The sequence below is a fragment of the Ambystoma mexicanum genome, chromosome 6q (assembly GCF_040938575.1).
Source record: "Ambystoma mexicanum isolate Mex_15411 chromosome 6q, UKY_AmexF1_1, whole genome shotgun sequence".
In the NCBI taxonomy this organism is placed as follows: Eukaryota; Metazoa; Chordata; class Amphibia; order Caudata; family Ambystomatidae; genus Ambystoma; species Ambystoma mexicanum.
Genome location: NC_090937.1, coordinates 116,733,912 through 116,757,542, shown reverse-complemented (window position 1 = coordinate 116,757,542; position 23,631 = coordinate 116,733,912). Strand labels below are relative to the sequence as shown.

The window sequence follows — 23,631 nt, the reverse complement described above, 5'->3', positions numbered from 1 at the left end:
ATTAGTACTCACTCACTACTGAGCTCTGCGGCAGCCGAGGCCCTTGGAATCATACATTTCGCCAGTAGCGTTTAATGCCGAAGATATCAACGAGGTCCTTGAGAGGTTCAAAACGATGTTGAAGGGCGTTGGCAAACTACGGGGTGAGCCCGTCAAGCTGCACATCGATTAAACGGTACGCCTGAATGCACTGAAACACTGTTGGCTTCCTTTTCATCTTAGACAGCAGGTAGAACTGGAATTGCAGAACCTGGTGAGACTGGACATCATTGAAAGAGTGGAGGGTCCCACCCCATGGGTATCCCCCATCGTCGTGGAGAGCAAACCAAAGCAACCAGGGTCGCTACGTATTTGTGGCGGCATGAGACTTCCAAATCAGGCTATCAAGCGTGAACGACACATTATCATGACTCTTGACGATGTGTTGGGGGAACTACAGGGTGCAAGAGTGTTTTCAAAGCTGGATCTGCGGTCTGGGTACCATCACCTCCACTATGATTCGCGTTACATAACCACCTTCAAGACCCACCAAGGCCTCTATCAATAGAAATGCTTAAGCTTCGGGGTCTCTTCCGCAGCAGAAGTATTCCAGAACATTATATGTGGGGCCTTGGCAGGTCTTGACTGGGTCATCAATCTCAGCAAGGACATTTTGGTGTACGCCACGTCAGAGGCAGAACATATAGCATGACTCGAGAATATACTATAGAGGATTCAGCTCCTTGGGCTCACGCCCCATCGTGAGACGTGCGAGTTCCTGAAAGACAGCATACAGTTCTTCGGATTCATATTTCATGAGAACACCATTTCCCCAGACCAGCAGAGCGTTTGTTACATCCAGGAGGCGAGCGCGCCAGGGAACGTGTCGGGAATTAGGAGCTTCTTGTGGATGGTGACCTATTGCAGTCGCTTTATACCAAACCTGGCGACCCTCTCTGAGCCCCTAAGGCTCCTGGTGAGAAAGGACAAAGTCTGGAAGTGGACCGTCAAGGAGCAGAATGCCTTTGAAACCATCAAACAGGCACTCACGGGAAAGGAGTCTATGGCATTCTTTGATACGAGGAAGGAGTCAGAGATCATTGTCGACACCAGCCGGGTCGGGCTAGGAGCAGTTTTGTTGCAACAGGATGCTCAGGGTCAGATGAGACCAATTGCATACGCCAGCAATGCGCTAACACATAGCAATGCTACTCCCAGATCCAAAGGGAAGCCCTGGACATCCTATGGGGATGCCTACACTTTCGTATTTACATACTGGGCAAACCTGTTACGGTAGTGAATGACCACAAAACGCTAGTCCCCATTATGGCGGGGTCCTCGTCCAAGCCACCCTCAAGGATTGAACGCTGGATGCTGGCACTGATGGAGTACGGTGTGGTGCTGACATGCAGACCTGGAGCCCACAATCCAGCGGACTACCTCTCGCGTCATCCGAGGAGCGGGTGTGGGGGACAAGAAGAACATGTTTGCCTGGCAGTGGAGGCCGCCAAACCGATTGCACTCTCCATACAGGACATGGCGGATGTATTGAACTGAGGCGTGTGTTTTGAGGTGGTCAGAGTGGCCATGACCAGTGGCGATTGGAAGACCGTTCTGTCCAACCCCAGGAGACGAGGCACGCAACAGAACCTGGAGCAGCTGTGGTGGGTGAGACACGAACTATAGGCAACTGATGAAGGCCTAATCTTATGAGGGCACCAGTTAGTGATCCCACAGGCACTAGTGGTAAGAGTGATTGAACTGGCATACTGTGGCCATCAGGGAACGGCCAAGACCAAGTCGAGGTTACGGTTGAAGTCTGGTTCCCGGGCCTGGAGGTGAAAGTGGACAAGTTTATCGCCAACTGCATCTGGTGTCAAGCAACCGCCCCATTCAGCAAAGAGCCTAAGACAGAGTCCATGCCTTGCAGCGACCGGCCATGGGACATTGTCCACGCAGACTTTGGGTCCACGGACCGGGGGATGCACTTCCTAGTGATGATAGACCAATGGTCTCGGCATCCCAGGTTCGAGCTAGTTGAGTCCACATTGTTTGACCAGGTTGTGCATGTCATGGAGAAGATCTTTGCAACAAATGGCTTCCTCAGGATCATATGCTCGGACAATGGGCCACCATTTCAAGGGGAGAGCATTGCAGAATTCCTGGCAGACTGTGAGATCAAACACTAGAGAGTTACACCCGTTTGGCCCAGGGCCAACGGGGAGGCCGAACGTTTTATGAGGACAATGAATAATGTGTTCTGCATAGCGCAGGGTCAAGGCAATGAACTAAGGAGGACTTTGTACCAATTCCTGAGGGAATACAATCAACGCCTCACCGGTCCACCGGTGTGGCCCCAGCAGAGGCACTTTTACAGACATGCCCCTGAGGACTCCTCCAAGAGATAGAAGGCCGAACCCCAGGGACTATCAATGATGAGACAACGTCAATGAATCGGAGAATCCATAATGACGAGAAAAACCTCTGACGGCATCTCAAGCCAACAGATATAGCCATTCGAGATACTGTATTGGTGCGTAATCGTCACCCAGAGGGCAAACTAGCTCATCTATGAGCCCTCCCCCATGGGGATGGTCCAAAACAGAGGCTCGATGGTGACTGCCGCAGACCGAAGGGGAAAAGTGACTTGAAACTACAGTTTTTTTGCAAATTTGGTGAATAGCCAGGACTAGGAGAACGAGAGGAAGGAGTTCCCCTGACTGGAACCTCAGGTATGGAGCCAACACCAGAAGGCAGAGTGGAAGACGAGATGCCAACACCAGGCAGGGTAGAAGATCATGCCACCGAGGAGACTTGCAGGAAAAGATATCTCATCCGAGAAGGCAGAAGACGCACGATTCCAAGGCTATATATTTGGTGACTAGGCTCGAAATGACACGGGCCAAATCAAGTTTGGTATGTTACCATTTTAAGGCTGTCATGATTATACTGACTACATTCAGAAAATGTTAATGTTTATTTCATTATTATGAAAAAGGAGGAATGTCACGTGGCGCGACGGCAGCGTCCTGCCGTCGCGCCTAGTTCGCACCACCGGAGTGCGTGCCGGGAGCCTGATACTGCAGGATCTGTGTCATTGTGTTCCTTTCAGGGATGGGTGTGACAAGGCCTGCATGCTGGGGTCCTGGGGCAAAGCAAACCCCAACAGTGGTCATGTCATCTGTATTTTCTTTTAAGCTCTTTAGCACCATGGATGGATACACCAGGTTGGTATAGCGATCATGGCCTTGGTGGCAGGCTCTGCAGGCCTTTATCTTCCCATGGCCCTGGTAATGGGCTGGCGGTCGTTAATAGCCACGACTGCCTCACGTTTTATCAAATCATTTTGAAAATCATACTGAATTTGAAACCATGCGAACTAATGCATAATCCGTGTTAGCCACGATGGCAGACATCTTCTGCTTGTTTGTTCAGATGAGCTGTGGCTATTGCTTGCCAGGAGCTGCACAGTTTTTCGTTCCCAAGGGAATCGCTGGCAGCTGGACCGTGAGTGTTGGCGCTCGGTGGCAGTGGGCCCAGGTCCCTTGCGATGTGTGTTTAGGCGGATGCATCGTTGCTACCGCTCGCTTTAGCCAATGACACAAGTGAGCAGGTGGCTTGCCACAGGTAATGCAGAGCAACAGCAGACGTTTTCTGACATTGATATACGTCTCCTTACAGGTTTGTTTCAAAGAAACTTTTGCGCCGCCTTAGATCGTTTGGGATGGTTTCCTGTCAGACTTGCACCCTGGGTAAAAGTTTAGGCCTTAGTATGCCAGCTCCGTGTATGGTGCGCGCGTCATTTAGTATTTTTCTGTCAGAATGGAGACAGGACCCAGTCCAGGGAAGGGTGTGTGTTGGGCGGTGGGGACACAGAGCCCACACCCGGTAATGCGTGTGGTCTCCGAGCAATGGAAGGCCCACCCGCAGGGCGCCATGCTGGGAATGTGTCCATGCTGACTGCATCTGTCACATTTGAAAACAAGTCCTGCTGGTGAAATACTTATGATGTTATTTTCTTAATCTCTCACAGTACGCGTCTGTTCCCCCCCCCCCCCGCCCCCAAGGAGGGATTCCTACGTTTTTTTTGCTTTGCTGCTTTGACGGGCAGCGGGTCATTTTGTGGAGGCCAGTTTATTTTGGGATTGGACAGCTTCATTTTGCTCTCCAGTGCCATTTAGCTCACTCAGAATGTACTGGAAGAAAATCTATCATGTGCTGACGCAGTTGATGATGGGAAAATGATACCCAGACTGGCCATGTGTAATTAAGCTTGTTTGGCAAGAATAATGTGCCTGCATGTGTGCCTTTGTTGGTGTAGCTTCATAAAAAGAAAATCACACATTAAAAAAAAGCGCAAATCCGCTTCATAATTCGGCACTGTGTAAATTGTGTTAAGCTATTGCGTAGAAAATGTCCTTAAGACATTGCTTAGAACAGTTCAGAGGGGTTTAGGTTTCTTGTTTTATGGTATGCAGCATAGTTCACTGTGTGCTTTACATGATTGCCGAAAGACTGCTTCAGAGTGGCTGAAGTTAGCAGAATATTGGCAAGGAATACTTGGAGGCTAATTCACAGAAGCCTTTTATAATGGCAAAACCCCATTGGGAAATGCTCTGTGAATCCGGTCCTTTGATAGGGTAAATATCTCTGCATCCTGCAGCAGGGGAAGCTCATTTTCATGCACCACCCACCATCATTATAGGGAGTTTGGGGGGCTGTCAGGCGGTCTATGCGTTTTTCAACTGCAAAATAAGCAAAGTAAGCCTTCAAAAGTGTATTGCCGTTGTTTATGGAGAAATGCAGACCGTTCCTGCTCTAGAAGCAGTTTCATGCCAACAGTGACCCCTGTGGCCCACTTAATCAATGTTTTTCCATTTCGTGACTGGGAAGGGTGGAAGGCTTAGTCAATCCACGTTGCTTTGTGCTTGGTGATGCAAATGACTCCTCGGCAGCCACAAAAACCCTCTAAGCTATCTCCGATTGGCCAGCGTGCACAACTAGCATTTGAGAGTGGTTAGTTTTGTCCTCCCAGGGTACAATTGGTCACCAGATCCTTATAGCCATCAACTCTGAACAAGTTCTTTTTGCCCTGCCTGATCGATCGAATTCTGAGCACAGTGCTCAGGGCACAGCTTGTGCTGCCACTGGTTTGAATATCACTATGTTTTCATTCTGAGAAACGGAAAACTATAGAGGAAAAGGTGTTCTACAGAGACTCATGGGGGTTGTAGTTAAAAAAAAAAAAAAAAAAAAAAAAAAATGGAAAAGTTTGTTGGGTATTTTCCATGGTTTTATATATATGTTGTTGAACTGCTGAGGAGTAGTAATAAAAGAAGATGAAGCATAATGCTCGCCTCCTGTCTTGTCATAGAATGTAGGATATTCGGCAGTATGACTGTTAATAACAATCATTATATCAATAAAAACATGTGTTGTTGAAATCAGCGCTGGTTACCAACGTGTTTGCACGTTCAGAACGACGTAAGAACGTACATTACTATTAGCTAATGCAAGAACATGTTCATGTTAACTCTAACTTTGCTGCCCATGGTCAAACAGAAAGGCACTGTGCAGAGTGTCTGCCGCAACAAATGCTCAAAGCACTTGTCTGCCTTTTGTTGACGATGTTTAAGAGGCAACAATCCATACAGGGAATTCTTTTCCTCCCCAATCAAAAGCGCCACGCAAATATTTCTTTTAGGTTCAATCTGGCCCTGGCTGTGACTCATAGAACCACGATGGTTCCTCGCCCTTTAGCAACAGGTAAACCAAGCACCAGGCTGGCAAATAGAAAGAATATATTTTTTATTAATGAATAGTAAGATTCATATTTTACCAAATCACAAATCACGCAACCTCACTCTGTGGCCAAAATTATTTTCTTTCCTAACACTTCCCATTTCACACAAATTGAAAACACTAGTTGGTTTAGGATAACACGGATCACAGACTCTTTAACCCCACAACTCGTACAGACAAAATATTTTGCATAAGGTTCACTTTTAATAATGTTGCGCACCTTGAAAAATGACCGGATCATACACATAGCAATACACTCTACATGAATTTAAATTTAAAGGACATGCAATGGTTTCCTATTGGCAAAAGCAGTTTCACACATGCAGCACTCTGTAGTTTTACACTTGGAAATGCTAGCAAGGTTGGAGCATCACAGACTTTTTAAAACATAATATATATATATATATATATATATATATATATATATATATATATATAATGTTTTAAAAAGTCATAATATATATATTATATATATATTTTATATATATATATATTTTTATATATATAAAAAAGCCTTTATATCTCGGTATAAAGTGAGCGGAGTGCACTCCCAAAAGCAGTCCAGAGAGAGTAGTCCACGCTGAACATTGAGTCAAAAAACCAATAGTTGCCAGGCATTAAAAGTATTTCTTTAATTAAATGTCATGGACAAAAATAAGATTAGCCCGAAAACAACGCGTTTCGCGGCAAACACGCCGCTTGATCACGTTTAGGGTGTGAACACAGAAAAAGGACTTTTAAACTGGCATGTTCTCTATGGTTCCAGTGTATAGAGCAGCATACACTCACAGGCTGCCTGTTAGCAAAATCCGCCATCTTTGAACATTACGCACAACATACGTCATTGTAAATACACGTTAATACATTCAAAAAGAGACCTTGAGAACATTAAAATGGGCGGACGATATTCCTCATTTTTGAACAGCCAATATATATATATTCCTTCTTCCTTCAAGAAAATGCAATGAAGAACTTTTCTTCTACCAGGAGTCACTTTCACACTCAGTACAGTGTGCTTTTCAATCAGGGACTTCGCTTAATTTAATTTGGCAAGGCACTTTGCTACCCCAGCACTAAAACCCAGATATTCAGTTTACATTCAGCTCCCCTCTGGGAGGGTCTGAGAAATGGTGAACAGTTAGGAATTTCGTTTTGACAAGTACCTCTTCCCCTTTATGGAATTTTTGAGTTGACAATGAGAAATGGGAGTACTCTATTACTTTAACAGACTTTAATTTGTATTCACAATGGAAACGATCTTGTTGATTTCGGTTTTCAACAAAATCACCCCTCGTTATTTGGCTATAGAGTAATTTATTACATTACTACTTGGTAAGAAATAGCTAGGGATCTATTTTGTCTGCCCACCCAATCAATAATGGGGAAACTATTGAATCAAACAGATCCCCACAAGACTTGGTTTGGAGAGACAGGTTTACTTACATAGAATTTTGGGGTTTTTTCGCTCAGGAAAGGCCCTCAAGGCTTCTGGTTACTCATCGGAAACATCTGCACTTGGTTAGAGGCCTCTCCAGGTTCAGTCAAGAATGGCCTCCAGCATTATTCCCTTTATTTGCTTCTCCTTGTATAGATCCCAGACAGATTTGAGTCCTTCCATGGATTTCTCCAGCAAATTTGGTTGGTAGTTCTAACGCGGATGATATCAGATAGCTCTCTCCATTTCCATTGTGCGTCCCCTTATCAGCCTTTCACCACTCCCACAAAAATATCTAAATTATGATATGTCAAATTAGTGTCCTCAAGTGATGGACACTCCCATCCTCTGCACACCATAATTGCTGATCAATAATCAGTCAAGAGTAATCTAATTTCTGGAATTCAATCTTCATTATTTTGAAAACTTTTGATAAACACAAGTTTAGCATATATAAGATAGTATGTTTAATTCAACAAAGTTAGTAATTAAAAATAAATACATCTACAAAAATCTCAATGCATTTCGGGATGCCTCTTAATCACGAGCAAAGTTCAATGTTTAATTCTTCTGTGTGCTACAACCATCTGGAGAGTAATCCGAAAGTAATTATCAGTATTTCCTAATGCAATAATATGGTTTCAGTTACACATTTTATTATAGTGAGTCCTCTGAGTTTCTGCTCCAATTTACCTGGCAGACTTTTGAAAAATGTAAATTCGTAGGATGATTTGCCTCAATTTAATTAGATTGCGCTCCCCCAATATTCATTTTTCACCTTAATATGTGTAACAATTGGATATAACAAATGCTTATTCATTTCATCTGATAAGGTCTTCTAATTTGTATTTGTATTTTATTATTTATATAGCACTTTACACCAAAGCGCTTTACAGCATAACAACCAAAATACATTAAACATGGAACACAGAAGCAATAAAATAAACATTATTCAAACCAGAAAAACAGCATGTAGAACAATTTGCATTTGGGAAGGAAGAGAAGAGAAGATAAGAGGAGAGGAGAGGAGAGGTATGGGAAGGAAGAAAGGGAAAGGGGAGAGAGAGTAGAGGGGAGGGTTGAAGTCAAAGGGGGGAGAGACAGGAAGAGGTAAAGGAACAGGAAGGTGGAGGGGAAAGAAGAGGAGGAAGGGGAGAAGAGTCAGGGACAGGGGTGCAGAAGGAGTGTTTTTAAGGAGGAACGGAAGGAGGTATAGGTGGAGATGGAGCGGATAGAGAAAGGGAGCGAGCTCCAATGTAAGGGGGCAAGGAGTTGGAAAGAGCGGAAACGAGAGGAGGCACAGGGAGGGGGGAGAGAGTAAAAAGTGATCAGCAGAGCGTAGAGAGGGGGCATAGAAAGAGAGAAGAGAGGAGAGGTAAGGAGGGGCAAGGTCATGAAGAGATTTAAAAACGAGACAAAGGAAGTGGTATTTAAGTTGGGAGTGGAAGGGAAGTCAGCCTAGGTTGGCAAGTGAATTGGAGATGGAATCCTGTAGTGTCCATTATACTTAATTCTTACTTCTGACGAGATAATAATGTGAATCTTTGATAGATCTCCATTATTCTATGGATTTAGTAACCAAATCATGTATGAATCATAGCGAACTATACAAAATATAAAAAAATGTGTATGCACGTTGGATCAACTGAAGATCCGTGTATTGTTAAAATCATCATTAACCAATGCGAGATGAACAAACTCATAATTTATCAATGAAATGGAAGACTCCTAATTGGTTTGTGTGGGACTCTTCCTACCTGGTTTTTCAGCGCGTATAGTGCACTTACTGTAATGTGAAGACACAAATACATCTTTACACGAGTGTCCCTATTCAACAAGGGATATGGATGATATCCTTCAGTAGATTTACTTAACAAATTGGACCCATTTTGTATTTAGTTCTAAATTTTTACCTATGGGGTCAGTAAACCTCCTCCTCATCCACTTGCGTTAAAGAAAAGCCTCGTGGTGGAGGTAAAAATGGCAGCTATTTGTGTACGACATCAGTGCAACATCTGCGTGTCATCACGCAATGACATCATAGCGTGGCCTGTGAGAATAACAATGTCCACGGGTCTCGCTAATGTTCAACAGATTTAATTCACTGAGGAGAGTGCAAGTCTTACAGCTCCATGGGGAGTGTTATCAGATTGGAAAAGTGTATTCCTTTGTGTGTCTAATATCGATCTATTTCAGATAGATGTTTCAAAAAAGTCAGAAGGGTCCAAATTTACTCAAAGAAGCTTCTTATTGAAGTGTATACTGTATCCAGCAGAGCAGTCTGTGCATTGGATAGTCTTTCTGTCAGGAATAGTCTGCCAGGCATACATAGGGACAACAATCCCATTGTTTACAATCTGTTGGGGTGATGCTGTTAACAGAGTTTTTATTCCGTTTATATTGTGCTGATCCACAATGATGGTTACAGACAGGCCTGCTGTTTTTTACATCCTTCATATTGTGTCAGTTCACATGACTCAACATAAAATGTGCATATAGTATATCGGTACAAATAGTTCCTCGATGCAGGAGACATAAGTGTTAGGATTATTATTCAATATTATTTGTATTGTGTGCATTCAAAAGAGTCAACATACATTGTCTACATAATATATCCGTACAGATAGTTCCTTGCTGCAGGAAACATAAATGTTAGAATTAATTTTCAATGGGCACATGATCATAATCTGCATTTTGATGGACAAAAAAAAGATAATGATTAAAATCTCCTCTCCTGTGTTCTGCTAGGCTGTGTTTACTCATACAGCCTCCGTCCTGGGTATTTGTCTAAGCGCATCAGTGCTTTTTTCTGTCTCAATGGGTAAATCTACATGTTCGGGATGAGCAAGTTTGTAGGCACTCACAGAATCATTCCCAAGGCAAGTCAGGATCCTATGTCTGTTTTATGTTACAATGTTCAATTGGTGTACCTAGCTAAACTTGCCATTATTAAAGGAACGAGGCCAGGGAAAATTATTTATTCATGCCTGTGGATTAGAGTGAATCCAAAATAACTCTCTCTTTGTTATTATATCATTGAGATTGCCTCCCCTTGGAGGTCTACTTATGGATTCAAGGACAACAAATCTTAATTGTTTCACTGTGTGTCTCATTTCACCAAAGTGTCTAGATACTCGTGATTTAAGGTTTTTTGTGTGGCTGTTTGACTTGTGCTATTTCATCCATGCTTTGATTTTCTTAGTGGTCTGCCCTACATAGTATTTACCACATGGGCAAATTAATCCATATATAACGTTCTTCGAGTCACAAGTGTTAAAATCTCTCAGTGTGATCTCTGTCCTGTGTTTGGATGCCTAACATATTCACCTTTTTGCATATTATTGCAGTTACTGCAGTTTAAGCACTGGAAGGTGCCTTGTTTAGGTTTGGCTAAAACAGTCTGTCTTGGAGCACTAACCTTCTCTGCTTTCTCTAGTGTATCCCTAAAGTTCCTACCTCTAGTGTAGGCTACCATGGCCGGTTTCGGAAAGAGTATGGCTAGTTGCGTATCTAGTTGTAAGATCTTCCAATTTCTTTTGCGTAAATGTGGGATTTGTGCACTCCGTTTTGAGAACTTCATCAAATGTAAAAGGGTTTAGCTTGTGATAAGGTTGCATCTCTGTTTGGCCTTCTCTAATACCTCCTCTGGGTATCCTCTGTTTCTGAATCACTCTTGTTCATAGTTACGCTCTTCTGAAATTATCCTGCTTGTTCTCAGATGCTGGCGAAGTGTCAGATTACCTTTTAAATGCTGCAGATGGAAGCTCACGTAATGAAATGTGTTATTCACTTCTGTTGGTTTGCGACAGATGGTGTTTATCAATGTGTTGTCATCAAGTGTCACCTTAACGTCTAGAAAGTGTATGCTTGGGTTACCTATTTCTAGGGTGAACTTGATTAAGTGGGTGGCAGGAATTGAAATGTGTAAAGAATGTATCCAGTTCCTGTCTTATGTCGTTCCAGATCCCAAAGATATCATCAATGAATCTTTTCCATACAGTAAGATCAGCCTTTCCAAGTCAGCCACCTTGGCTGTAATTACAGCTACTTCCACTGCTCGCGAGCCTGGATACTGCATAGAATCACTGGTGAACATTTTCTGGCCCGTGCAATTTTTTTGCCAAAGGGCAAGCAGCATAGGGCAAGCAGCATAATATGTCTATTTGTTGCTACTGTTCGTTGGGGCCCTATGGGTGAATGCACAAGAACATTTTTTTATTTTGGGCGGTGGGTGTGCTTGCCCCCCTGCTATTTTCATTATATATAAAAGACCTTGCTCTGAAAAGCAATAGCTGTGAAAGTGATGCACCTAACCTTGGAGGCCCCAAGTGGGGTATTTAATTTATTTGCAGACAATGCAATTTTAATCTCTACGATTGCAAAGACAGTTAAATATGTTCCATGACATCTGCCAGGAAAAAGGGCTGAGTATCAACATCACCAGGAGAAAGGTCATGTCCTTTTCCCCTCACTAAACTCCATGGGCAATTCCAATCTACTTATGCTATCAACAACTCACCGATTGAGGAGTTTTTCAAAAAGGTAGTAGGCGCCCCTCTCCAGAAAGAACATGGCATGATAACCTGTTCTGTGGTTATTTCCCACTTTGAGAGTTCACAGCTGTCACTTTTTGCTCACTGTACCTTTCACCGATGGGAAATACCCATTTGCATATCAGTCTTTGTCCCACCCACATGGGCAGTCCAGCACTGAAAGTCTATGGCAATTCCCTTCTAAACAAGAGAACCTTAGTTAGAAGAAGCATGGCCATGGCTAGTTTCTCCAAGCGCTATGGCGGCAGCACACTTTCTCATCCTACTGAGGTTTACAAAATGCAAGGTATTTCTGCAGCTGTATATGGTAGTGAACTCTGGGGCCACTCCAACATATCGCAGCTGGAAAAGGAAGAAAACAACATCCTGAGACACCTTTTGGGACTTCCACACAGTGCCCTAACAAAACCGACCAGAATAGATCTAGGTCCATTAGGGATAGCCCATTAAGTTAAATTGAAGCCCCTATTGTATTGGCTTAAGATATGCAAAGTTGGGGCCTTGGAACCATATGATGAAACCCTTTGTGATGCAATAATCCTTCAGAATGCCTTGAAAATTCCATGTGGATCCTGAGTCTGCTGGGCCTAGAGACCCAAGCTACTTCTCACTCCTGACACCTAATAATGCAGAAACATGCCTGGGGATGCTTGTGGTCTCGTTCAGAAGGGATGTGACCTAGCAGTTTAGGGCTGGACTGTCCATTTCAGGTGGGATCAAGCCTGATTTGCATATGGTCTGTCCACTTTCGATAATGGCTTGGCAGGCTGCACAACGATGATCTGCAGAGTTGCCCAGAGATACACCAGGATTTAAGGTTAATTCGAAACCTTCCAGCCATCACCTCTTTTGTTTTGTTTCAGCAACACCTAGATTGATTAAATTGCCATTGCCTTCTAGGACAGTGCTGTTTTATAAATCGCTTTATCAATCCAAGACTGGGTGCTGTCAAGGATGATGCAACAGCCAACCGCAGCCACACGTCTTCATTCTCCTTGTGAAGGTTTTAAGTCCAGTGCTATTGGAACGATCAGTAAGATGTAAACCCACACCTGACACTGTGATCAACCCTGTTCATGAAAGGATGGTAAGGAATTGTAATGGTGTGCCGCTAGCATGGGCGTAATTCTAGGCGGGACAGGCATGTTTGTTCCCCCCCAACATTCACTGCACACCCTTTTGTTCCCATTCATTTAGCTGGGGCACCTTTTCTTCAGATGTCATGTCCCCCCCAACATTTTCAGCAAAGTTACTCCACTGGCCACTAGGACTAAATGTGAGTTATTGTTCCAGGTGGCGTTGTGATGGCGACAGGCTTCAGTTCACTGGCCATCTATTTTTAGGAGCCCTGCAGATTTAAATAGCTAAAGCAATATGCCACCTTTAGGCTTCAGTGTGCCCACAATGTTTTCTTTGATTGCCTATAGTTGGATTTTTGGAAGAATGCAGGTGGCAAGTAAATCACGTGCTCTAATGACGTCCCCTATGCAGCGCCTCTGGTCATACACATTTTTAATGTAGTTCCTGTTTTGCCTGATTTTTAGTGCGTGTGTGTGGGGGGGTGCACTTGTGTGTGTTCTCCTTTGTTCATTCATAGAGATTCATTCCTGTATTCCGTCCTCCACTCTTTCATGGGTATGTTTGAAGAAAGAGCCCATGAGTGGAGGGTATTTTCGTGTGGGGTCTTGACTAGGAGTTGGCCGGTTTGTTTTTTCCGCTTCCGCTGAAGTGTGGTAAACTTTTCCACCGTCTGTATCGATGCTGCCCTCTGGCGGATACATTTTGTTTTTTGGGAAAGTAGCATTATGGTTGGATTTTTCCTTTATTCCTCCGCCGGAGTCTCCTGCGTGGAACGCTGCGATTGTGTGAGTTGCGGGATTGTTTGCGAACGGCTGCAATGTTCATGCGAAACAATGATTTTGTGAATTTGGTCACACTAGACGGCCTTGATTCACAGAAGATTTCCTATGGAGTTTTGCCATTATAAAACGCTTCTGTAAATAAGGCCCAATTGTTGGTTTTGTCTACTGGCCACAGGGACACGCAAATGTCCGTGGTAACACATCCATGCAGAAATTTGGGTGATGAGCCGGCAAAATGGCACGTGAATATTTCGGAAATCCACAGTGCCAGAAAAAATCAGAAGTTGGATTTTTCGACAGAAGCCGTGGGAGCGGAACAAAAGCTGCGAATTCCGGATTTCTGTACCACCTGCAGAAACGTCACCCACCCACTCTTCACGACTGCCAATGAGCCCCAGAGAAGAACAGCCAAGAGCTCCCCCGGGCATTAACAAATGGCGCCCCTCAACTGTGGACCCTTGAAAGATCTCGAACTAAAATCCCAGTATTTGCTCAAGGGTTGTGCAGAAACAGTGTTCGCTCAAGACATTCTTTCAAACCATCTGTTCTCTGGTGTATCTTACACCCATAATATGTGCAGCGCTTTGTAATAACTTTTTACGAATTAGGGACCGGTGCAGCGTGCAAAACTGGTGTAGTAATCCATTCTTTTGGTTCATTAGTTGAAAAAATCCCAACACGTCCGACAAGATACAGTTGTAATGAGTTGGCAAAGCTGATAGCATTTCTCAAACTGAGGAAGTGCATTCGACGTTCATGTGGTTGCCTGCTGGTGATTGTAAAGGCCAGTGTACATCCGGAGGGCTTGGAACGGCAGTCGGGCATTTCTCACAGAGCACGGGCAGCTCCGGCCATCTGGAAATGGTAATAGATACCCCGCCGGTCAGTGTGTGTTTTTTTTTAAATCCCAGGGTTTCCTCTTTCTTTCACCTTTCCACTGTCCTGGGCCGCGTATCGCGCGCAGAGCGGCGCTCGTGTGGAATGACACTGCCTGCCAGCTTACAATCAAAGGCAGTACTCAGAAAAACAGCTGAGCCGTATTAGGGAGCCCCGGCGCAGACTCCATTTCTTAACCGCTGAATAACACATCACAGGTGCAGGATTAGCCCCGTGATGGGGCTAGGTTGGGCGAGGGGTCCCCCTCCCTCCTCCTCCCGTCTCACATGACTGTCCGCGCGCGGGGGTGGGGGAGCGCAGTGTGGCAGCAGGAGCGCGGGCGCACAGGCATCACAAGTGAGTAGCAGGAGAGAGGGAGGGAGGGGGCGCGTCTTATCTTGCCAGGCACTTACCGCGGCTTGTTATGTGTCTTGTTCTAGTTGAGCTGCGTGTCTTTTCTTTTCCTGCCTTGGTCTCTTGAAAACAGCAAGCACGGAAAAGGGAGAGTAAAGCAAACAGCTGTGCGAGCCGGTCGCCTGTTTCCCTGAGAGTTTTGTCTGTGAGGCGGAGTGTCCGCGGAGAATTGCCTGCCTCCGAAATGTATTTCTATCGCCCACGTGAATGGGTGGCAGCCTGGCGGAGCTTTATTCTCTGTATTCGTGTTTTGAGAACTTCGTTTGCCAACAAGTCTTGAACTACGTTGTAACCGAGCGACGGGAAGGCTCGCTGTGTTGTGTCCCATCTGAGTGCAGCTAAAGTGGTGGGTTTAGAATATGAGGCTTGGTGGAGCGCAAAGGGTGAAGGGGGGATTTGGGAGGGGGTAGCGGTTCTGGAAGGTGTCTTTGTAAACACAAAAAACGTGAACCGGAGCCCTTCTGAGCATTTGGCGCGATCTCCGCAAAGAGGCATCGGGGTGCCCACTGATGTGGACAAGTGGCGAAGCCATCATTGTGGGCACAGCGCGGTTCTGGTTGCTGTATCACCAACTTTGCCATTAGAGCATACTAATGTGTGCACAACACCACCAAGCGCGCGTTGGAGCAGCCCTTTGATTTGCGCCCACATAAGAATGCTTTGCAGTGCCTGGGGATAGGCTTTCCATCGGCCCCTTGTGTGCAGTTTACACGGAGCATCCGTGTCAGGGAAGGCTCGTGTTTAATTAACTATCTCCGTCATTTTGTACTATGCCACCACACTTTTTACTGACATTTGTAACAGCTGTGACTCCCTGTTGCCATAAAACACGCTCCTCGCCCTCCCTTTTGAAAGAATATTGACCCCAATACCCCTCTACGTCCATAGCAGTGCCATCCCCATAGTTTCAAGACCACTGCCAGGAATTCGAAGCGCTATTGCCTGTTCTCTGCACATTAGGCACTCTTTCTGAGGACTTTTAGTTAGTGTTCCCGTTCTCTTCTCTACCTTTGTCTGTTTTCACTGGTAATCGCTTTCCCTCTGCTCCCCTTTATTTTAAGTAACTTCGTCTAATGGCATCATTAATTTTATCACTCTGGAATAACTGCTGTTTTCTACAATTTACTGTAAAATCACGCGAATTTGCTCTCATTTGGCTTGTGAATTTTGCTTTCAATCTGGGGGGTGCAATGCTTTTTTTTCTCCTTAGTATTTGTTTGTCTTTTTGTACAGTTTCGGAGCGATTTTATGGGTTGGAAGGATAGCACCCACACAAACTAGCTATAGTTAATCCAGTGTTTCTCTTGTCCAATCGGTCCTGCAGTGCAGCATTCCGTGTCTGGTTTACAATCAGTTTTTCAATGGGATTGTAACATTCTAAAATGCTTTTGTAAATCAGGTCCTCAGTCTCTAAGAGCCCGATTCACAGAGTTTTTTGCTCGATCCAAAGTGACTTTGCACTGCCTAAAAGTTACTTTGCTCCAATTTTGCACTGCAAAAGTACACTTTGCCCAGTTATTTGTGCCGGCAGTGCAGTCACTTTCAGCAGTGCAAAGTCAATTTGAACTGTGCAAAACATTCCATGAACCGGGCCCTCAGTCTCTACGCCCACTGCTGACCGAATTCCACGTTCAATGTTGTATACAAATATATAATGATAAGTCATCTTTAAAATGAGTGTATGCAGTGCACACAGCAAACTGAATTCTATATCAGAATTTAAGAACAGATGTTCATGTTGCCAGCTCAGTCATACTCATCTTACTTGGTAATCAGCGCAGGATGAAATGCTGAGTAAGTCTCGCCCATTTTCAACCTGGAACCTGCAGGTTGCTCATAGGTCATGGAATGGAAGCATCCGTTCAACCACCCCGTCCCTTGCCCCGCCAGCCGTTCTACTTGCACATAATGTTTCATGAGTGGAGTACACTTTTACAAAATTAAGACTATATTAACACCATCTTCAGGTGTTAGGTGACTTCTTCGCTCCCTTTTATAGCCTGCATTTATCCTTTTTCAGATTTTGTAATAGTGTTTTAAGTTTTGGGTCTGAAGAAAGCAACCCTTGTAAACAGTACCCATGCCAATGGGCAGCTTGATTCAAAGCAGGAATCAGTGTCTTCATTTGAGCTGCTGTGCCACTCCTGGCAGCCCCAGCCTTTACCACCCTCTGGGCACTGAGAAGTCTTTAACGCATAAGGGGCATAGGACAACTTTGCATGTGCCATGCCATTATGCTCGACTTTGGCTCAGGGATGCCCATCTCCCTTTCATCAGCGCCCCTGCCATGCACATTGTGCCCACTGCCTAAATCAAGACGCCGAACTGCTATAAATCAGACCTTCCCTATCTTAATTACTGCTGGCTACCGGCAGGTAGTACCACACACATATTATTGAGTGTTTCGAATATTCGGAGCATCACAAGCCTGATGTGCGCTGTGCCAGGCGGGTTTCTAGTTGTGGTGATTGCAGATAACTGCATCAGATAGGACTACAGTTCAGACACTGCAATACGCTGTTTTTTTGTTTGTGTTTTTTTTTTTTTTTTTTACAAATTTAAAAATTGGGCCCATGGATATGTGGGAGAATTTACAAAGTATTTTTCAATGCGACTGCTCCATTGAAAAACACATTTGTAAATCTGGGGTGAAGTGTTTTCCTGGAATCGCATCTTTTTCTGGGTCAAATCAAGGATTAGAACATGGCTCCCTTCTTTGTTTGTTTGTTTATTGATTTATAAAGCGCACCAAACCCAGAGGTATCTGGGCGCGTTTACAGAAGTTACAAATATAGCTTGTCGTGAGTTCCAGTGGTTATAGTAAACATATCCGTAATGACGGGAACAGTATACAGTATCATAAGTTAGAATAGATGGAGTCAAATTATATACAGAGAGATGTAGAGCTGCTACAGAAGAAGTACAACAAAAACATATTTGACAGTCGGTGACATGTGTTAGGGCGCAGAGGAATTGTGTATCTACGTTTGAGAGAGGCTCAAACTATCCAGAAGTGATCATAGGTAAGTCATTGGTCATTGGCTGAGAGCCAATATGGTATTTCGCCTGAAGTTCGGGAAGGACTGGTCCGCTCTCGGAGAGAGGCTGCCGCCTTGGCCGCAATGTCAGCAACTAAACCATACGCCCACTTTTCCACACATGCTGCTAAAGTTATCCGAAATGCCAACATACTCTCAAACCATTGGCTTCACTCTTGAATCATCGAGACGTCTGACAAATGCATGTAAGGGTTTGTGTAGACCTTATTGCACTCTAATCCACAAAGGTCTAAACATATACATGATGCACCAGTTGACCTTAATCACATTGCACAAACACAATGGCTCCTTGCAAGGTTATCTTCGAAAAGATTTTTTAAATTATTTGATGGGTACAAAAAAAAAACTCATCAGACAGCCAACACGTGAACCAAGCATAGACCGTTCTTCCTCTACAATTCTTATTCATTACTGGAAACCAAATCAGTACTATGTTTTGATCTGGCCTTTGATTTGGGCTCAAACAGAACTCCATCACAAACAATCCCAAATCTTCTCAAAAGTTAATTTCTACCTAGTACCACTTATTATGCAACGGGTGATTTAGACCCAACCTCCTAATGCCTCCCAGAGATGTTGGGGAATCCACTGTGCACACATTCTAATTTCAAAGAATCCCATTTGCACAGTGTGCAAATTCCACAAGGCGCACCACATGCATACAAAGTAGGGATGTCACGGTATTAGTTTTTTCACGGTACAATAACCTTCTTGCCAAATGACGGTATATCATGGTTATCGCGGTATAGCAGGTGGAGTTAACTAATCTTAACAAATATTTTCTAAAAGGTCATAAACTGTCAGATTTATCATCACAAACAAAACCAGGCACCCAGGGCCAGAATTGGGCTTTTCAATATACTTTCCACTGAAATGCCACCCCTTGCTTCCCCCAAACACAAACACACCTGTGGAGAGGAGGAGCGGGGGAGCCCTGCTGCGACTGGCAAAGCAAACTGAATAGCTTTTCTTAAGTGGTCATTTAGGCTTTTAGCTCCCCCACTGGCTACTGGTGAAGATGAACATGTTGCCATCTTGATAACCTGCATGCCACAGATCAATGGAGTCTGATGGTAGTATACGCTTGTGCGCATACACACACACGCACTCTCTTTACGTTACAGCCTTTAGTTTACTTGCAGGCCAAAAGGTGTTTAGTAATCACAGACAAGTTACCCTTTGGTATGGCAGCAGGGAATACCCACAGAGATGAGTGAATTTCGCAGTGTGACTAATTATATATAAATTCAATGATAGAACCAGGGAAATCCCCCATTGTCATATGTTTAGAAAACATTATCCATTATAAATATATTAACCCCAAAGCCGCCAACCCAAAGTAAACCCTTTTCCTTCTTGGCACTGTATGTATTCTTCCTATGCTAACATATTGATTTTGTCTCAGGCACGTGTGGTTTATGGAATGTCATTAAAAACTGCTCCAACTGAAACTACTTGGCAGACGGCACATCCAACAGTGCAAGACCAAGACTGCGCAGCATTTGCTTACTGCAGCCTTTCCAAATCAGATTGAAAAGCACACTTAACGGTATGAACGGTATAACGGTATAATCAATGTGATGGTTATTATTGTTCAATTAAGTGGTTCACGGTATCCTTAACGTTATACCGTTATACCGTTACATCCCTAATACAAAGGGCCCGATTTATGGAATTATCTGCGCAGAAAATCGGGTCTTTTTGTGCGCCAAACCATGTGCAAAATCCTGTTAGCCAATTCTTGGAATCAACTGCATTGGACTTTTTCATACATTTCGTGGACTTTGCACAGGCTCTGCACGTCACTGCGAGAATGAGTGCCTTGCACGAGACACCATGCAGAGCGTGGGCATGGCTTGCGCAGAGAGCAATGTAGGGGGTGGAACGTGGAAAATGAGGAAAAACAAGGGAAAATGTGGGCGTTACGAGGGACGGGCCTCAGGCAGTCCATTGCATGCCCACTATTGCACGCAACAATACTTATTCATGGATCCAACCGCGCAACCTCTCGGTGGGGAAATGGGCATGCAAAGCCCTCATACTATCCGCCAGCCGAAGGCAGGCGTAGAGGCACTTGCGCATAGGAATCACTGTGCAGTGGTAAGATCGGGTGACGGATTTAAGGGTGCATGTTCGCAGCTAAGGTGCCAATCTAATTTAGGGCTGCGCGTATGCAGGCAAGGTCCAGGAACGGTTTACAGGGGTTCGCACATAGATTTTCCGAGGTGTACCTGAGTTACAATAAATCGTATGCATGTTGTCTGGGTGCCGGTACCAGTTACGGGGGGTGCTCCGCAGGGTCACCGAGATGCAGGCCTGCTTGCGGGGGACCCCACGCACTGTTTGAAGGGTGTATCTATTTGCGCCAGGGGGAGCACCAAAGGTGGCTGTTCTGGCATTTTTGCTCTGCGTGTGGGACCGTTGGGGCATTCCGGTCGCGACTTGCGTATACGGTTAATTTGCACAAACAATTCCATGAATCCACAGAGCGTGCATTTTTATTCTGCGCGCAGGCTCGCGCAGTGTCGTTCTCGGCGTGCAGCCCTCACGGGATAAATGTGCACTTTTCCTTGAATCAGGCCCTAAGTGTTGCAATCATGGGAATTTGTTAATTTTTCTCCCAATGGCAGATTTGAATGTGAACATATTAAAATAACACATAAAATGAAAATAGCTGTACCAAATAGTGAATAAATAAAGACATCCATCATATGTTGATTAAAAAAATCATAAGTGGTCCCTGCACATTTGCCCCTCTCCCAACTCTGAATTAACATTTAGGAACAAACAAGTGGCATCATGGGAGTTATTAGTTTCTTCTGACTGACCAGGTCCTGCATGAGCTTTGGCCCAAATGTAGTTCTGTCCCTCATTTCCATTGCCTGCTTTTAACCACTCCTTTGGCTATAGCTTTGCATATGCAAAATCGGCCTATCGGGGTTTCGCCCCCCTTCCTGACCAGCCAGTTACATTGTTGTGTTTGCACCAATTGCTACGGTGACCAGATTCCCAAGGCCAAAAAATGGGATGGCCAACCACAAAAGCATAACAGACGGCCAACCACATAAAAGAAAGACTACACCACTTAACCGTCTCTCTCCCTTGACAGCCCCTGCCCACCTCAATCCCACAGTGCAGATACAAATTGTGCGGTTTTGACTGTTGATAAAAGCACGTAAATAACACAGAACCTGTTACTCTCTTTGACATTACATGCTATAATATTTACTTGCTCCTCAGCCGGTCTCTGTAGTGCAAGCAGGTAATGCATTTGGTTGGTACCTGGAAGGTTGGGGGTTTGAGCTCATCCTCAGGTGGCAACATTCTTAAAATATAGTAATCTTTATTAAGTTTACATTGTTGGGAATGAAAAAACAGGGACTGTTACCCTCCCTTTTACCAAAACGGAGACGGCGTTTTTAAATAAAAAAAACTCAGGACAGGGGGACAGAGAGCCCAATTCTGAGACGTCTGGGTACCCTACCAATTGACCACACATGACAAAATCTGCATACATGTATTCATGTGAATAAAGTGCAAACCTAACTTGGAAGTAACAGTGTGCTCATATAGGGTAATCACCCAGTGGGTTGTATGGTGCGTGCCGGATTAAATTAAATTGGTAGGCAAAGAGGTCATGGGATATAACTGCTTTCATAACTGCTTTTTGTAACTATACATATGCTGCACAAATGTACAAATGTTCTTACCTATGCCTGTAACCTGATGCTTAAGCGCCCATATACCTCTGGGTCAGGAGCGCTATACAAAATAAATAAACAAACAAACAAACAAACTTGGGGCCCGATTCATGAAACTTGTGAATCAGGGTGTTTTGTGGCAATGCAAAGTCACTTTGCACCGCGCTAAAAGTTCCATGAATCGGGCCCTTGATATTTCGTGCCTTTTGAAGTTTGGAGAAAAATGGGAGTGGCGTGCTTGCGTGAACACACACATACACATTGGTGCTTCTTAATCTGCAATGAGTTTTGTATCAGTGTAGCAAGAAATGTTTGGGGTTCAACGCTCCATGTTATTCGCATCCGTGTCTTTCCTTGACAATCCAGTCGAGTATCAGGGGGTCTCTGGAAGCAGTATGCAATTTTCAAAATGCTTTAAGAAAAAGATTTGTAAACTGGGCTGGTGGCAATAACAGGGCTGCGTGTGAATCCTCGAGTGATGAAGAGTAACATGCATCAGTAATACAAATTAAAAAAGCTCTATCAAACTGACAACTAATCCACTCCCCCACAGTGAATCCAGCCAGCATCGGAGGCAAAAGTCACACTGCCAAATAGCCATCTGGTTTCTCTTAAATCGCGTCAGCGGTAAGTTGGGTCTGCCACCCATCCCGAGCCATACTCTGGTGGCAAACACTTCAGGGTCTGCAAAAGCCCTAGGCCAGAGGTCACCAAACAGTGGATCGCGGGCGACTAGTAGCTCGCCTGAGCCTTTTCAGTCGCCCGCGCTGAAGATACCGAAAAATAACATTTTCCTAAGCTACATTATTTAATGGTGCGCTTTGCAGTTATTTTCCTGTGTTCAGGATCCGAACCCTGGTCGTCCCAATTGCGGGCAGAGAGCTTTGCTGCTGTGCCACTTGGAGCTGCTTGTAAATCCACTGACAGATGTCAGTATCACGTTCTGCTTCTGCAGGCCGCCTGTAGTACCACAGTTGGCCTTGTGCGCCCCCACGACACTGTCTTGCTTAAGCAAGCTGCTCTTGTTTGCCAGAGATGTTGGAGGGGCTGGGGCAGGATCATTGGGACCTCGTAATGAAAATATCACAGTAGCACTGCTGCTCGCCTGGAAATGTTCAAAATAATATTTATAAAATGGTGCAATTTCCTTCATGTGGCTTCTTTCCAAATTCCACACTGTACATTTCCAATTTAAATCACTTCCATGACACAGGTGCACCCACTTTTAGTACATTAAGCGATCCATAGACACGCTGTACAGTAGAAGCCTACCAGGGTAGCTCAGCAGGTTGACAGACCGATGCTGAGATGTTATATATTCAAAACTACAGGTTGTTAATCGTATGACTTTTTCCAATGCCTTATGAAAAAAAAAAGTTCTATACAATGTTTTTGGCCGGTTTTTGGGTTGAGCTGGTTTCTTGCTTATATTCAGGGCTAAGGTGGGGATATTTCTGCCCCTGTAGTGAAAATCAAAATTTGGCACCCATGAACCCACAGTTTAATTTCCTAAAAACTGCTGTCACAATAACAGAAGCATTTATTTGTGATTAACCAGTTTGACAATCATATAACATCTTTATAAATATAACTTGTGCTAAAACACAGAGGGGCACACAAATAATGATAATAATGTGTTATTTATATAGCGCCTTAATCCAAAGCGCTTTACAGAGCACATATTTACATGCAATATCGCCCAACTGAAATTGGTACTCATTTATCGACCTCAGAAGTATGAAAGGCTGAGTTGGCTTTGCCGGGATTCGAACCTGCAACCTGCAGATCACTCGCAGATCACAGCAGCGAGTGCTCAACCCGCTGAGCTATCTTACCGGCAAATAGCGGAGTATGTGTGGTGTCTGACAAAAATAAAATGTCAAAGAAAACTTGTGAACGCAGCAGCATTTTTCAATTAGGAAATTACTTTTTATTTTAATTTTAATTTTT

At 44.3% G+C, this 23,631-nt stretch overlaps 1 protein-coding gene across 3 annotated transcripts in view; it reads left to right on the top strand.

Moving 5' to 3' along the window:
* BMPR1B (bone morphogenetic protein receptor type 1B) overlaps positions 1 to 23,631 on the top strand; it is a 492,338-nt gene that overhangs the window by 274,638 nt on the left and 194,069 nt on the right. Inside the window, exon 1 of one of the 3 annotated variants that reach the window (XM_069630551.1) lies at positions 14,786 to 14,864. The exons of the other annotated variants lie outside the window; for them this stretch is intronic. Within the exon in view, the coding sequence (XP_069486652.1) occupies positions 14,795 to 14,864 (70 nt within the window). The 5' untranslated portion in view covers positions 14,786 to 14,794. Of the gene's footprint in view, positions 1 to 14,785; positions 14,865 to 23,631 lie in introns of those variants that run through there. 3 annotated transcript variants of the gene reach the window in all.